Below are 16,903 nucleotides of genomic sequence, written 5' to 3' on the forward strand. Positions count from 1 at the left end.
TAAACCTGTTCATTGTGAAACCGCACAGGGGCTAGCGCCCCCGCGCGGAACTTTATGAGAAATATACGGATATTATTGTTCTTCCTCTGCTTGTCATTATCTGAACGCTGTGCAGGCGCTGGTTTTATTCCTTTACTCCCTCACTCCCAGCTCTTGTTACCCCACATTTAACCATTTTTCTGTACTAAGGATTTTTGTTTTGGCCAAGGTGGATTACATATCTTTCACAGTAATTTTTTTGGTGGAGTTTGAAGCTTCAGCAGGCAACGCGTCATGGCAAGTTCCATGCTGTAGGCTTTTTGGCCAAGATAAGGTGAAGATGCAGCCTCGGCTGCCCCTCACAGCCTTTTCTCTCCTTCCTCCCCGTTTCCAGAGTTATTCATGGACAACTGATCAGGGTCCCAGCACGTGGGTTCCGGTGAGGTGCAATTTAAAAGAGACCCCAGGCTTCCTTGTTCCTGCAAGGGGCTGGGAAGGGACTGCTGAACTTTCAACTTCCAGCAATTAGGAAGCAAATGCCTCTCAGGGAGTCAGAAGCTTCAGCAGGCAACAAGGGGAGGGCATGATGGCTCCATGCTCTCTTCGCTTGTCCAAATCACAGACCAGGGCCCGGAGAGATAGCACAGCGGTGTTTGCCTTGCAAGCAGCCGATCCAGGACCAAAGGTGGTTGGTTCGAATCCCGGTGTCCCATATGGTCCCCCATGCCTGCCAGGAGCTATTTCTGAGCAGACAGCCAGGAGTCACCCCTGAGCAACGCCGGGTGTGGCCCAAAAACCAAAAACAAACCAACAAACAAACAAAACAAAGTGGTGTCTCGGAAACACCCCCGTCCCTCTTGACTATTTTTCTTTTTCTTTTTTCTTTTTTTTTTTTGGTTTTTGGGCCACACCCGGCAATGCTCAGGGGTTACTTCTGGCTGTCTGCTCAGAAATAGCTCCTGGCAGGCACGGGGGACCATATGGGACACCGGGATTCGAACCAACCACCTTTGGTCCTGGATCAGCTGCTTGCAAGGCAAACACCACTGTGCTATCTCTCCGGGCCCACCTCTTGACTATTTTTAAAACATAAAAGGGTCACATGTATCTCCTTTGTATATCTCAGATGTATTCCCTTTACATCTATAACTCTTTTCAAATATCCTTATATAGTGACAATTTTGCCCATTGGATTTGTTATTTGATTGTTTGATTTCCCCCTTTGAGATCTGTTTTATAAGCAATACTGGTAGAAGAGTATCACTGTATAAATTTCATGTATGTACCAAGTTACGGGGAATGTTGGACTTTATTCGTTGGCCCCCAGATGCACCAACAATATCTTGTGGCATTGCTTCTCTTTTGCATAGACACATTAAAATGGGAAAAAATAACACATACGCAAACAAGTTCTTATCTAATAGAGATGGGAACACAAATTTGGTAATGTAATTAGGCCTTTTATCCTGAACATTGGCATAATGATTTGGCTTAGGCCTCAGAAGAATGGGCATCGACCACACACACCTGAACAATGGATACCATCTATGGAAACAACCACAATTGTCTTTAACATTACCAGGATCCAAGCCTCTACCAGGGAAGACCTACCACTGCTTTGACATTGACTTACTCCAAAGAGTGCTCCCAATACCCAGACGACTCAGCAACAGTCTGCATGCAGGGCAGATTGCTCCGCATTTAATGGTATGCTGAAACTAGAGGATGCTCCACATCAGCCTGACATCGATGAAAGAAATGCACAGAATCCAGAGTCTTTAAATATAAGAATCTGATACCAACAATAGCTAAAGTGTGCAAAAGTTTCACCGGGATCTTGAGAATGACTGGAGTTGGATGGACTGGTATGCCTGGAACCCAGAGTCGGTCTTATGACAATAAACTTCTGGGGTGAGGCCTTTTTGTAATCAGGTCAAAGATTTTTTTCCATTTTCCCCATTTTTCTGGACCTATGCAAACAACGGCGATTGCCACTATAACACCTTTACTCTTATCCTTTAAGAAAAAAAAATACAACTTACTGAACTTAAAAACAAATAACTGTAGTAGAATGTCTGTCTCGAATACAGGCAGGGGATGGTAAGGGGGAAGGGGGTAATGTTACACTGGTGAAGGGGGGGTACTCTGGTTATGACTGTAACCCAACTATGATCATATTATTTAAATAAAAAATATACTAAAAAAAAAAAAAAAAAAGAAGTGGGGGCCGGAGAGATAGCATGGAGGTAGGGTGTTTGCCTTGCATGCAGAAGGTCAGTGGTTGGAATCCCGGCATCCCATATGGTCCCCTGAGCCTGCCAGGAGCAATTTCTGAGCATAAAGTCAAGAGTAACCCCTGAGCACTCCAGACTGCAGGGTGTGACCCCCTCCCCCCCCAAAAAAAAAGAAGTGGGAGGTTGATAAATAACCAATGGTGTAGTACTTAGGGAGCATATGAGGTACAAGGGATTCAAACCAGGGATCACAGCTAATACACCATATGCAGGGCAAAAGCATGACCTCCTGACCTCCTGGAAAACTTCTCCAGTCCATCATCAACATTTTCTGAGTGTTCAAAGCACCATGTCACACAACAGGGATATAAAATAAACAGGAAAGAGGCCCACATACCAAAGAGCAGTCCAAAGCAAGTTTCAAAAAATCTTATCTTGAAAGTTTAAGAAAGTATATTTGTATAATGTGCATGTGTAAAGTATACATATATTTAGATGGTAAATGTTTTAGACTGTGAGGGTCATACAGTCTCTGCAGCAGCTTTGCAACTCAGCTCTTACAGCATAAAAATATTGATAGACAATATAAAAGTAAACTTTATGCTCTGATCAGCTTTCATTTACAAAAGCAGGCTGTTTAAAAGAACGTTGTGCAATGATGAATGCTCTGCAACAGCAAATAGGGTTGCCTCCAGCTACATGTAACTATTAAACATTTGAAATATGGCTAGTGCAATTGGTAATTAAATAAAAAATGTTATTCTCCTTTTTACAATCTATATTTAAATAGCAACTTAGGTGGTGACTATCATATCAGATAATACAGGTATAGTTTATTCGATGAAATCAAACCTTGCCTGAAAACACATCCCATTTGAGAGCTTTTTAAAAGAGTTTCTGTCTTTTGAGGGCCACTTGGATTTGCTCAAGGCTCACTCTTGGCTTTGCATTCAGGAGTCACTCCTGACAGGGCTCAGGAACTACAGGTGGAAGATATCAGACCTGGATAAGCCATGTGCAAGGCAAATAAATACCTTACTCCTTGTACTATCTCTTTGGCCCCAGTGTCTGACCTGAATGATCAGTTTTTGATCATTTTTGATCAAAAACTCTCTTTTTGATATCTTTTTTTGTTTTGGGGCCACGCCCAGCAGTGTTCAGGGCTGACTCCTGACTCTGTATTTAGGAATCACTCCTGGTGGTCTTAGGGGACCGTATTGGATACTGGGTATTGAACTGGGTTGGCTGCATAAAAGACAAGTGCCCTAACTCCTATGGCATCTCTCTAGCACCGTTTTTATATCTTGTTCTTATTTTGGACTTGCTGACATTTTATTTAATAATTGTGTTTTATAATTATCTTTCATGGTTGTAATTTTTCTTTCTTCAACTGAACAAAAATTAAGTGACAGAGAACATACTAAATTTTATTTTATTTTTTATTTTTTGTTTTTGTTTTTAGGTCACACCCACAGCACTCAGGGGTTACTCCTGGCTCTACACTCAGAAATCGTTCCTGGCAGGCCTGGGAGATTATATGGGATGCCAGGAATTGAACCACCATCAGTCCTGGATCAGCTGCGTGCAAGGCAAACGCCCTACTGCTGTGCTATCTCGCCGGCCCCTATTCTAAATTTTATCTATTGTATCTGCCCTCCTTCTCACAGTGCCTTATATGGTGCTTAAAATTCTGAAGGTGCTGAATAACGCCACTTTACAGACTTAACTCTTTTCCCAACATGCTGATGATTGCTCAGTACAGATGGTTTTTTTGGACTAGGAATAGTACTTACTTGGAGAATATTTCTACAATTGCTGATGATTTGTTTTTGTTGACAAGAGAAAGTTCCTTAGCTGTTACCCTCAATGATACTGAAGTCCATTGCTGTCTATTAAATGGAGAGGATTCCATCTTGTCCACAGATATCTGAAATACCTATGTAACAAAGAAAGTCAGAATATTAGACACAAAGGGAATTCTCCAGCACCCAGTGTTGTATTAAACAAAGCAGAAAGACCAATACGAGCAATCCACATTCTTCTACTGGTTCTCTCAAAAAACATTACTGGAGGGGCCGGGCGGTGGCGCTAGAGGTAAGGTGCCTGCCTTGCCTGCGCTAGCCTAGGACGGACCGTGGTTCGATCCCCCGGTGTCCCATATGGTCCCCCAAGCCAGGAGCGACTTCTGAGCCCATAGCCAGGAGTAACTCCTGGAGCGTCACCGGGTGTGGCCCCCAAAAAAACAAAAAACAAAAAAACATTACTGGAATGTGATTCATTGTTAAGAAAGCATGCTGGGTATGGGGAGGGGGCTGAGAGAACTACAGCAGGTAAAACACTTGCTTTGCACTTATCTGGCTAATGTTTAAACATTTTAATCTGGCACTAAATATGGTCTCCTGAAAACCATACCTGAGTACAGAGCTAGAAGTAAGCCCTGAGTACAGGTGGGTATGGCTTTATGGCAAACAAAAAAATGAGTATATGATTGGACTAGAGAGACAGGACAGGGGTTAAAGTTCTTGTCCTGCATACATCACATGTATAATTTATTGGATTTGATTCCTGATACCAAAAAAAAAAAAAAACATTCAGAACCACGCCCACAAAGGCAGTCACCATGTTTGCACTGGGCTAGCTTCATAGACTTACTCTTTTCTCTCAAGAGATATAAACCAAGCCATGAAAATCATGGTTACAGTAGCTACACTGCAGAAAGCTGGCAATCCTGAGAGGAGAGGGCAAGCCAAGCCCCTTGCCCTGCTGAAGCTATGCCTGCTGCATGCATCACCCAGAATCGTTGTTTTGCCTGTGTCCCTATATTGGCACCCCTCTACAATTTTCTTCAGGGAAACCAATCTGAGCAAACTTCAGGTATGCTGGTATTTAGGTTGATATCATCAGGAGTGAGTGCAGGCACAAACACTTCCCCCCCATTTTTTCTTTCTTCCAGAAGGCCTGGAGCTGAGTACATGCTCTTAAAAGTCACATAGGAGTAACAGTGCTTTGAATTTCTGGACAACTTCATTTGTTTGATGCTGTCATCTCTATAGGAGCATAACAATTTAACAGAATGGACAGCTAACAACAAGAGTTTGCTAAATCTTCTGCCACTGTATTAATGACCTCATTAATAATTCAATAATTTTCACAAATGTGCTTGCTATTGTACTTTTTTCTTCCCTTTTTAAAAAAATTTTCTTTTGGCCTCCTGGTGCTTCCCACAGGCTGTGTTCTTCACACAACTGTATAGAAAGAGGAAGCACGGTAAATGTACCCCATATTCACCTCAGCCCAGGCCTTTTGCCTGGTTTGTATTGTGAATGGGGAAACATGAAAGAAAAAATTTTCCTTTCTTCTCTTTCTTTTTCTTTCTAGTCATTTTATTTATTTATTTACTTATTTATTTCTTTCTTTTTGGTGTTTGGGCCACACTGGTGATGCTCTGGGGTTACTCCTGGCTATGTACTCAGCAATCGCCCCTGACCAAAAAAAATCGCCCCTGGCTTGGGGAACCATATGGGACATGGGGAAGGGGGGATCAAATTGCAGTACATCCTAGGTTAGTGTGTGCAAGGAAAGTGCCTTACCACCTGCACCACCACTCTGGCCCCTCTATTCATTTTCTTTATGATTTTTTTTTCTTTTTTTAGTTTTTGGGTCACACCTGGCAGTGCTCAGGGGTTCTTCCTGGCTCCACATTCAGAAGTCACTCCTGGGTCCAGAGAGATAGCATGGAGGTAAGGCGTTTGCCTTTCATGCAGAAGGTCATTGGTTCGAATCCCGGCGTCCCATATGGTCCCCTGAGCCTGCCAGGAGCAATTTCTGAGCGTGGAGCCAGGAGTAACCCCTGAACACTGCCGGGTGTAAACCCCCCCCAAAAAAAAGTCACTCCTGGCAGGCTTGGGGGACCATATAGGATGCCAGTTTTCGATCCACCGTCCTTCTGCATACATGGCAAACGCCTTACCTCCATGCTATCTCTCCGACCCTCTATTCATTTTTCTAATAATAACTTTGCTCTCACTGGTCTGGAAATAAAAGTATTATGTTCAACTGTGTAAACTATGTAATGCATTTTCTTTAAATAAAGTAAAAAAATATCGAAACAAAAACAGACATTTCTGAAAATTTGGTTCAGTATCTTTGAGTTGTATTTTTTTGTAAAATGAGATTAGAGTAGATGATCTTTAAGGTTCCTTCCAGTTGCATTGTTTTATTAAACTGACTCCATTGTGTAAATACTGATTGCCTTTTTCCTGAATTTAAGGCTGTTCCAAGTCACATTTGGAGTAAAATGCTCCATTCTTCTGAGTTACCTCCCAGGGGAAGTGTAATTAGCATATCAGTTGAGTGAAGTCCAAATTAGGCTCTACCAATATCCAAGTTTCTTTTGGCTGCCCTCACTGCCCAAGTAAGCTCTACAGCACTAACCACCGGTATTAGGGAACAAGCTGGGGACACAGCATGCAAGCGTTGTGGATTTTGGTTTTGGTTTTTTTTTGGTTTTGGTTTTGGGCTACACCCAGTGACGTGCTGGGGTTACTCCTGGCTATTCACTCAGAAATCGCTTCTGGCTTCAGGGACCATATGGAAAGCTGGGGATTGAACCTCTCCATTCTAGGTTAATGCATGCAAGGCAAATGCCCTACCACCTGCACCACCACTCTGGACTCATTTTAAATAATTTTTAAAATTAAATCACCATGAAATACACAATTTCATAGTTGTTTCTGATTAAGTTTCAGTAATACACTGTACAACACCTATTCCTTCTCTAGTGCATGCAATAGTTTAAAGGGAGATAGACTTCACTGTTTTATTTGTTTGTTGTTTGTTTGGGGGCCATACCTGGCAAATCTCAGGAGTTATGCCTAGTGGGCTCGGGGGACCATATGGGATGCTGGGGATCGAACCCAAGGCAAATGTTCTATTTACTGTGGTAATACTCCACCCCCTCAGGTTTTTTTTTTCCCTTGTCATATTTAGAGTCAAATCCAATGGTATTTAGGGATTATTCCTGGCTCTGTATTCAAGGAATCACATATGGTGCTGGGACTCAAACCCAGGTTGGCCACATACAAGGCAATAACCTATCTGCTGAACTCTCTATTGTTAAGGCCCCAGATAAATTTCAGAGGAAATAACATGGTTATCTTAATCAAACTATATCTAATCTTTTCAGATTTAGTTTCTTCATCTAAAAAATAAAAATACTGGGGCCGGGGGCCGGGCGGTGGCGCTAGAGGTAAGGTGCCTGCCTTGCCTGTGCTAGCCTAGGATAGACCGTTGTTCGATCCCCCGGCCTCCCATATGGTCCCCCAAGCCAGGAGCGACTTCTGAGCGCATAGCCAGGAGTAACCCCTGAGCGTCACCGGGTGTGGCCCAAAAACCAAAAAAAAAAAACAAAACAAAAAAAACAAAACAAAACAAAATACTGGGGCCGGAGAGATAGCATGGCGGTAAGGCATTTGCCTTTCATGCAGAAGGTCATTGGTTCGAATCCCGGCATCCCATATGGTCCCCGTGCCTGCCAGGAGCGATTTCTGAGCGTGGAGCCAGGAGTAACCCCTGAGCACTGCCGGGTGTGACCAAAAAAATAAAATAAAATAAAATAAAAATAAAAAATAAAAATACTTATTTGTCTGGGGTCTTTGATGTAAATTTAAGCAACCTGGGCAGCTATTTTACACTAAAAGTCATGTGATACAAAGCAAATGAGAACTTCCAAAATCCACACTACATTTCCCCAAGTAGTACTTGTTCTTCCAAGCAGTTGAGATTGAAAACAATATTGATTTTGTTGCTTTTGTTTCCCCAGGCTTAAAAGCAACATGGTACACTCAAATGGAATTACACATTTAAGAAGAAGAATTAGCTTCATCTCATAAAGCTGTGCACCTTCCTTAAAACCTAGCCATAGTGGAGCTGAAACAATAGTACAGCAGATGGGGCATTTGCCTTGCATGTGGCCATCCAGGTTTGATCCCTGCATATCCATATATGGTCCCCCGAGCCTGACAGGAGTTATTCTTTTTTTTTTTTTTTTTTTTGGTTTTTGGGTCACACCCGGCAATGCTCAGGGGTTATTCCTGGCTCTATGCTCAGAAATCGTGCCCGGCAGGCTCGGGGACCATATGGGATGCTGGGATTCAAACCAGCAACCTTCCGCATGCAAGGCAAATGCCTTATGCCTTACCGCTGTGCTATCTCTCTGGCCCCAGGAATTATTCTTTTTTTGGGGGGGGGGGTTTGGGCCACACCCGGCGGTGCTCAGGGGTTACTCCTGGTTATCTGCTTTGAAATAGCTCTGGCAGGCACGGGGGACCATATGGGACGCCCAAATTCGAACCAACCACCTTAGGTCCTGGATCGGCTGCTCGCAAGGCAAACGCCACTGTGCTATCTCCCAGGAGTTATTCTTGAGCACCGCCAGGAGTAACCTCTGAGCACGCAGGTGTGGTCCCCCCAAAAACACCAAAACCCCCAAACTCTAAAGATGGTTCATCCAAACAACAGCATGTACTTCACAGCATCCTTTTAGCTTAGTTTTATTTTGGGGTTATCCATGGCAATGCTCAGAGGTTTGACTGAATGCCTGGAAGTCACCTTAATTCCTCTGTACAGTCTCTGTAGTCCTACAGTATCCTTATAATGTAATAAATAAGAACAAGATTTTTTTTTTTTTTTTTTGGTTTTTGGGTCACACTTGGCAGCACTCAGGGGACCATATGGGATGCCGGGATTCGAACCAACAACCTTCTGCATGAAAGGCAAATGCCTTACATTCATGCTATCTATCCGGCCCAAGAACAAGATTCTAACTCTGGGTGGCGGAAAGATAGCACAGCGTAAAGGCATTTGCCTGTCACATAGTGATTCCAGGATGCACGGTGGTTCAAATCCTGGCACCCAGTATATGGTCCCCCATGCCTTGCAGGAGCGATTTCTGAGCACAGAGCCAGAGTAACCCCTGAGCGCCACTGAGTGTGACCCCCCCCCCCCAAAAAAAAAAAGGGATTCTAACTCTGAGGCTACACACCACAGACCTGGTATCCCATATGGTATTCCCGTAGTAATTACAGCTTGTCGTAATTCCTGCATGTAGAGTCAGGAGTAACCTCAGGCACCATTAATTAGGTGTGGCCGGGCCCGGAGAGATAGCACAGCAGCGTTTGCCTTGCAAGCAGCCGATCCAGGACCAAAGGTGGTTGGTTCGAATCCCGGTGTCCCATATGGTCCCCCGTGCCTGCCAGGAGCTATTTCTGAGCAGACAGCCAGGAGTAACCCCTGAGCACCGCCGGGTGTGGCCCAAAAACCAAAAAAAAAAAAAAAAATAGGTGTGGCCCCAAATCAAAAGCTAAATGAAACAAAAAACCCTAAATGAATCAAATAACATATAAATGTTTATTTGCTTTCTATGGATTTAGAGGGTAAGAGAAGGATTCAAAGGTGTCATTATCAAGGGGCACCAAGATAGTTACAGTGGGTAGGGTATACTCTGCTGGAGTAATTCCTGAGTGCAGAGCTAGGAGTCACCCCTGAATATCGCTGGGTAAGGCCCCAAAACAACCCAAAAAGATAACAAGACTCAACACTGTCATCATCAAACATTAATTATTAGAAGGTTATCAATGCCATAAACACAAAAGGAAGAGAGAGTAGAAGTTGGGATGTGGTTCAGTGTTTAAACATGTCCCACATGTATGAGGTCAATGTATGTTCAGTTCTTAGCATGGTGGAAGGAGGTGTTTGGCCCAACAACATTTTTTTTTTTTCTGGTTTTGGTTTTTGGATCACACCCGGCAGCATTCAGGGGTTACTCCTGGCTCTATGCTCAGAAATCGCTCCTGGCAGGCTCTGGGGAACCATATGAGATGCTGGGATTCAAACCACCATCCTGCATGCAAGGCAAATACCCTACCTCTATGCTATTTCTCCGGCCCCCAACTTTTTAAGATATATGCAACAACAAACAAGACTAAATAAAACCCAACTGACACAAAACAGGAGACTATACATACAAAGCTAAAGAAATTATGCCAGGACCGATTTCTTTTTTTTTTCTTTAGTGGGGGAGTCACACCCGGCAGCGCTCAGGGGTTACTCCTGGCTCTATGCCCAGAAATCACTCCTGGCTTGGGGGACCATATGGGATGCTGGGATTCGAACCACTGTCCTGCATGCAAGGCAAACACCCTACCTCTATGCTATCTCTCCGGCCCCCAGGAGCGATTTCTGAGCTCAGAGCCAGAGTAACCCCTGAGGTTACATACACTACTTTGCATGCTATATGGGTTTCAAACTTTGGTACCCTGAGCACAGTTGGGAGTGACCCATGATCACAGAGATGGGAATAATCCTTGAGAATGTGTAGGTATGTCTCCCAGTTCACCCCTTAAATAAATATACCCTGTTATCCCATATGATCCCCTGAGCCTGCCAGGAGTAATTTCTGAGCACAGAGCCAGAAATAACCCTGATCACCTGAGCGCCAACAAACAAAGAAAATTAGACTATTGAAAGGAAACAAACATTTTTGTTTGTTTTGCGTTTTTTGGGCCATAACCTACAGCATTCAGGGGTTACTCCCTGTGGGCTTCAGGAACCATATGGGATGCTGAGGATCAAACCCAGTTTGGCTGTGTGCAAGGTAAGCACACTACCCGCTGTGCTATCACTCTGGTCCTGGAAATGAACATCTTAAAATACCTACTGGATGGGGCCAGAGAGATAGCATGGAGGTAAGGCATTTGCCTTTCATGCAGAAAGTCATTAGTTTGAATCTTGGCATCCCATATGGTCCCCTGAGCCTGCCAGGAGCGATTTCTGAGCGTAGAGCCAGGAGTAACCCCTGACCGATGCCAGGTGTGACCCAAAAACCAACCAAACAAACAAACAAACAAACAAACAAACAAAACCCCTACTGGAGGACTGGAAAGATAGATATTGCTCAATGTGCTAGAATGCATGCTTTGAATTCAGGAGACAGGGTTTGAAACCTGCTATCACAGGCCTCAGCACTGTCAGGTATAAGCCTCAAACAAAAATAAGATAAACAGGGTGTAACCCCCAAGTATTGCAATGTGTGATCCCTGAACACAGAGCCTAGAGGAATAAGCCATGAGCATTGCTGGACATGATCTCAAAACTCAAATATCTACCTGGGGCACTGGAAAATAGTACAGAAAGTTCAGTGCTTGCCTTGTATGTGGTTATCCTAGCTTTGATTCCCTACATCCCCCATGTTCCTTTTAGTATGCCAACAGTACTCCTTGAACATAGAGCCAAAAATAAGCACTCACCATCTCTCGGTGTGGCCTAAAAACAAAAATCAAGTGAAACTTACATTGACCAGGGGCCAGAGTGGTAGCGCAAGCCATAAGGCATCTGCCTTGCTCGCTCTAGCGTTGGACTGACTGGGGTTCGATCCCCAGACGACCCATATGGTCCCCCAAGCCAGAAGCGATTTCTGAGTGCATAGCCAGGAGTAACCACTGAGTGTCATTGGGTGTGGTCGAAAAACAAAAAACAAACAAACAAAAAAAAAAACAAAAATCTTACATGGACCAAAGAAATAGCTCAGTGATGAAGTGTTGTTACTCCCCTCCCCCAACTTCCTGTGAAAGCAGCCTGAGTTAGACACCCCCTCCCCCATATCATGTAGTTAGTCCCTTGAGCATTGTAAGGAGCAACTCCTATGCTGGGAACAGTCCTAAACATCATCAGGTGACCCTATCCAAATAGATACAGATATCTATATCAACTTATGTAAAGCAATTGTTTCTCTTATTTTTAAATATTTCTTTTTATTATCTCATATTTATGATGCAAAAATTGAGATACAGAAATGCTGAAAAAAATTTGGGGGGGGGAAGGATGGTGCAAGATCAAACTTAGGTCTCCTATATATATTAATTCTACAAAAAAAGTTTAGCTATAAATTATTATATCTGAGAATCAAGGGTCTCCTATATATAGAATAATGATACAGAGATCATTTTGTTTTAAATGCTTAGATCTTAGAATGAAATTTACGTTGTTTGGCAAAGCCACTTTTATTTCCAATACAAATAATGAACATGGGGGGGCGGAAAGATAGCTTGGAGGTAGGGCATTTGCCTTGCATGCAGAAGGACGATGGTTCAAATCCTGACATCCATATGGTCCCTTGAGACTGTCAGGAGCAATTTCTGAGCATAGAGCCAAGAGTAACCCCTGAGCGGTGCCGAGTGAAACCCAGAAACCAAAAGAACCCAAAAACAAATAAACAAAAAACAAATATGAACACTGATGAAAATAATCACTTTTGGCTGGGAAGATGGTTCAAAGGAGTAGAGCAAATGCTCTGCATGTGGGAACCCTGGGTTCCATCCCTGGCACTACATGTTCTACTAGCACTGCCAGGTTTGGACTCCATATACCACTATCCTTTCACTTTTACCACTTTCTCACTATCAAAAGACTCATCCAAAGGTAGGTGTTCAGTCTGGAATAAAATGTTTTGATGGGGCTGGAGAGATAGCACAGCAGTAGAGTGTTTGCCTTGCACACAGTTGACCTTGAATGGACATGGGTTCAATCCCCGGCAACCCAAATAGTCCCCTGTGCCTGCCAGGAGCAATTTTTGAGTGCAGAGCCAGGAGTCACCCCTGGGCCACCGAGTGTGACCCCAAAATAAAAAAATGTTTTGATTTTTTTTTTGGAGGAGTAGAAGGAGGGTGGGTTATATCCAGTGGTACTCAGGGTTTAGTCCTGGCTCTGTGCTCACAGATCACTCCTGGTGGTATGGGGGACCATAATAAGTGCCGGGATCAAACCTAGTTTGCATTCAAAGTAAGCATATTCCAGGCAATGTCCCCATCCTTTAATCTTTTGTCTAGATTCTAGTTAACAATAATATCTAATCCACTGTGAACGACCTCCATGAAGCACTAACCAGTAAGGGAGTACCTTAATCAAGTTTAACAATCAAAGAACTGCATCAACAAAGAGAATGGGGGTAAGGATCCAATCCACATTCATGCTTAGCTCTACAGAAGTGATAACAACAGCCAGTTAGTTACTAATGGGCAGTTACTAGAGCGTTAGCACAGCGGCCAGGGCATTGTCTTACACAGGCCAGTTCTATGCCTGCCATCCCATATGGTCCCTCCAAGCCTGCCAGGAGAGATTTCTGGCACAGAGCCAGGAAGAACCCCTGAGTGCCGCCGTTGGCATGGCTCAAAAACAAAAACAACTGGACAGTTACTATGTCTTTTTACTCTTACTTTTAAGTTGTAAATGTAAAAGACTAAATTACACAAAGGCTGTAGTTGGGGTGGTATTTGTAGCTCAAAGTAAAGCTATATATTTTCAAGTATGTGATCTGAGGTTAGATTTCTAGCACAAAATAAACCACTCAGCATGACTTTTCCAGGTCATAGTGCAAATATATAGCTCGGTAAAACCCAGTGCTTACACTCCTGAACTCAACCTCTTAGGTCATTTGCATTCTACCATCAATCACTTCAGTTATGAAAGTAGGATTACTAACTGACAATTGTATTCAAGAGTTAAAGGACAGGGCTGGAGAGATAACATAGTGGAAGTGCACGCGGCCAACCCTGGACAAACCTGGTGGGCCAATTTCTGAGCACAGAGCCAGGAGTAACCCCTGAGCGCTGCTGGGTGTGGCTCAAAAACAAAACAAAACAAAACAAAACAAAAGTTAAAGGAGGACTGGTGATAAATAAATTGCTTCATTCAATTTCTAGAGTGCATTATGGTCCCTTAAGCCTCACATGAAGTGATCTCTAAGATCAGAGACAGAAGTCCCAAGCGCCACCAGTTGTGGCCTGTAAATAACAAAACCTTTCCTTGTATCTGTGCAGACAAGATAGTTGCTTTGAGGACAGGAGTCTAATACCTTCTAGCATACTGGCTGGCTGACAATAAAGTTCTTTCTTTACTTGTTAGAAAAGAAAGAATTAAAGGAAACAGATACAAGACAGAAAACCAAGGGTTTTAGTATCAGAAATAGAAAGGACAGTGGTATATCACTTAATAATGGGCTTGAAAAAGTGGGACTAAGTTCTCTTTTTGTTGCTGGTTTTTTGTTTGTTTGTTTTTTTGTTTTGTTTTTGGGTCACACCCGGCAGCCGCTCAGGGGTTACTCCTGGCTATACGCTCAGAAATCGCTCCTGGCAGGCTCGGGGGACCATATGGGATGTCGGGATTCGAACCACTGTCCTTCAGCATGCAAGGCAAGCGCCTTATCTCCATGGATCTCTCCGGCCCCTTGTTGCTGATTTTTATGGGGCTATATTTGGCAGCAGCTTCCTGCTCTGTGGTCATGCAGGCAAAGCATGGGGATCAAATCTAGGCTTCTGGTTCACAAAGTATGTATACAGCCCATTTAGTTGTCTCTCTGGTCATTTTCTGAGACTGAAAATTTCAGTGCTGGAGGCATATCTCGGGTTTTACATGAAAGTCTAATGATTTTCCAAATTCACTAGCTAGTTACAAAGATCGAATTTTACTAACTCCCATTCACCCTTTCACCACTCCAGGTAGCTAAAGGTTGGTCAGCTCAAAGTCTAAATGCAGAGTTAGAGTCAGAGATAAGGATCTCTAAAACAAAGAAAACTTCGAAAATTTTTAAGGGCTGGGCAATGACTCACTGGGAAAATTGGCCCATGGTATTAACTTCCTTAAGTTACTGCTTAGGGTGAGTCCTATCTCCATTCCAAGAGATCAACTGTAATATATTAATTAATTAACAGACTTACCTAATTGAAAGAACTTTCTCCCATAAACCAGACTGGGACAAAGGCAAAAAAAGCCACCCCCAATAAAAAGAAAACAATTTTTTTTTTTTGGTTTTTGGTTTTTGGTTCATACCCAGCGGTGCTCAGGGGTTACTCCTGCTGCACCTGGCAGGCTTGGGGGACCATATGGGATGCTGGGATTCGAACCACCATCCATCCTGTGGTGGGAAATAATGGAGGGTAACAAGATCAAACAGTCATATGAACATTAAGTAGAAATAAAAAAAGGATCAAACTTAAGCACCAAATCCAAAGCCAACGACAATAGAATCGATACCCAATTTACAACATACTAAACACAGAGCGGACCGCCTATACTAGCAGCCTGGGGGGTAAAAGAGGGAGATATGGGATGTATGCTGGGAACAGAGGTGGAGGGAGGACAATATTGGTGGTGGGAACACCCCTGATTCAATATCACTATGTACCTAAAATATTACTGTGAAAGATTTGTAATCCACTTTGATAAAAAAAAAAAAGATAATTAAAAAAAATAAAGAGCCTACCTCTCCAGCTTCTAAGCCACTCTTTTTCTTTTCTTTTCTTTTCTTTTTGGCCACAACCAGGGGACCAGGGGGGCTCTGTGGCTCAGAAATTCCTCCTGATAGGCTCAGAGGACCATATGGGATGTCTGGATAAAACCCAGGTTAGTTTTATCAAAACAACACAGCCCTACCCACTGTGCTACCTCCTGGCCCCACACCTTAGATCCACACCTGGCCCTACATCCTGGCCCCACACCCTTCTTTCTAAATGTTTTGAGCACTTTGAACAAATACTATGGAAGTTTTTATTCAGAAGTCAAAAGGGATCAGACATGTGGGTCAGTGTAAGAGTATCTGCCCATAGAATGACTGTACTCATCTGCAGGATATTAAAAACAAACAAACAACAAAAGCAGCCCAATAGTATAAGAATAACACTCAGGATCAATAGAAATGATAGGGGGATTCAGTTGAGACAGAGAAGGGATCACATGACAATAATAGTTGGAAATAATCACTCTGAACAGAACTGGAACTGAAAGGGCATATAGAGATACACATGATACCACTTCAGTAAAAGCAAACCATAGTGTCTAAAAGGAAAAAAAGATAGAGGTCTGCCATAGAGGCAGGCTGGATGGGGTTCACAGGAGGGAAACTGGGGTTATGGATGATGAGAAATGAAAACTGCTAAAGAGATCGGTGTTGGAACCTAGTATGACTGGAATTCAGCTATCAGCAACTTTTTTTTTTTTCCAACAACTTTTTAACTCTGAATCTCATGGGAAGTTAATTGAAAAAGAAGAGTCTGTTTTGCATGTATGAAGTCCTACAGGTGTAACATGTTTGAGCTTTGATACTGAACACCATCACCCAATCCACAAAAAAGAAAAGAAAAAATATATAATTAAACATTTATAGCTGTCATCTAATGAGTTGTAAAAAAAGTATGTCTTGACATAACAGTTGGGCTTCAGATAGTTCTTGTGCATTTAATTTTTTTTGGTTTTGTTTTTGGGTCACACCTGGCAGCACTCAGGGGTTATTCCTGGTTCTACACTCAGAAATCGCTCCTAGCGGGGCTGGAGAGATAGCATGGAGGTAAAGCGTTTGCCTTGCATGCAGGACGGTGGTTCGAATCCCGGCATCCCATATGGTCCCCTGAGCCTGCCAGGAGCGATTTCTGAGGGTAGAGCCAGGAGTAACCCCTGAGTGCAGCTGGGTGTGACCCCCCCCAAAAAAAAAAAAGAAAAGAAAAGAAATCGTTCCTAGCAGGCTTGGGGGACCATATGGGACGCCGGGATTCGAACCACTGACCTTCTGCATGGGATTCGAACCACTGACCGGCATGTGAGGCAAATGCCTTACCTCCATGCTATCTCTCCAGTCCAACATT

The 16,903-nt window shown here is 43.2% G+C and overlaps 1 protein-coding gene and 1 non-coding gene across 2 annotated transcripts in view; one reads left to right on the top strand and one right to left on the bottom strand.

Annotated features, from left to right (window-relative positions):
* The window catches only part of LIMA1 (LIM domain and actin binding 1), a 138,643-nt gene that overhangs the window by 85,259 nt on the left and 36,481 nt on the right, over positions 1 to 16,903 (bottom strand). Inside the window, exon 2 of the mRNA XM_049783376.1 lies at positions 4,007 to 4,149. Coding sequence (XP_049639333.1) covers positions 4,007 to 4,125 — 119 coding nt within the window. The 5' untranslated portion in view covers positions 4,126 to 4,149. The remainder of the gene's footprint in view (positions 1 to 4,006; positions 4,150 to 16,903) is intronic.
* Positions 5,419 to 5,550, top strand: LOC126023131 (small nucleolar RNA SNORA51). Its single transcript, XR_007500338.1, has one exon. It is a non-coding gene; the product is annotated as a small nucleolar RNA SNORA51 (small nucleolar RNA).

This window comes from Suncus etruscus, chromosome 11 (assembly GCF_024139225.1).
Source record: "Suncus etruscus isolate mSunEtr1 chromosome 11, mSunEtr1.pri.cur, whole genome shotgun sequence".
In the NCBI taxonomy this organism is placed as follows: domain Eukaryota; kingdom Metazoa; phylum Chordata; class Mammalia; order Eulipotyphla; family Soricidae; genus Suncus; species Suncus etruscus.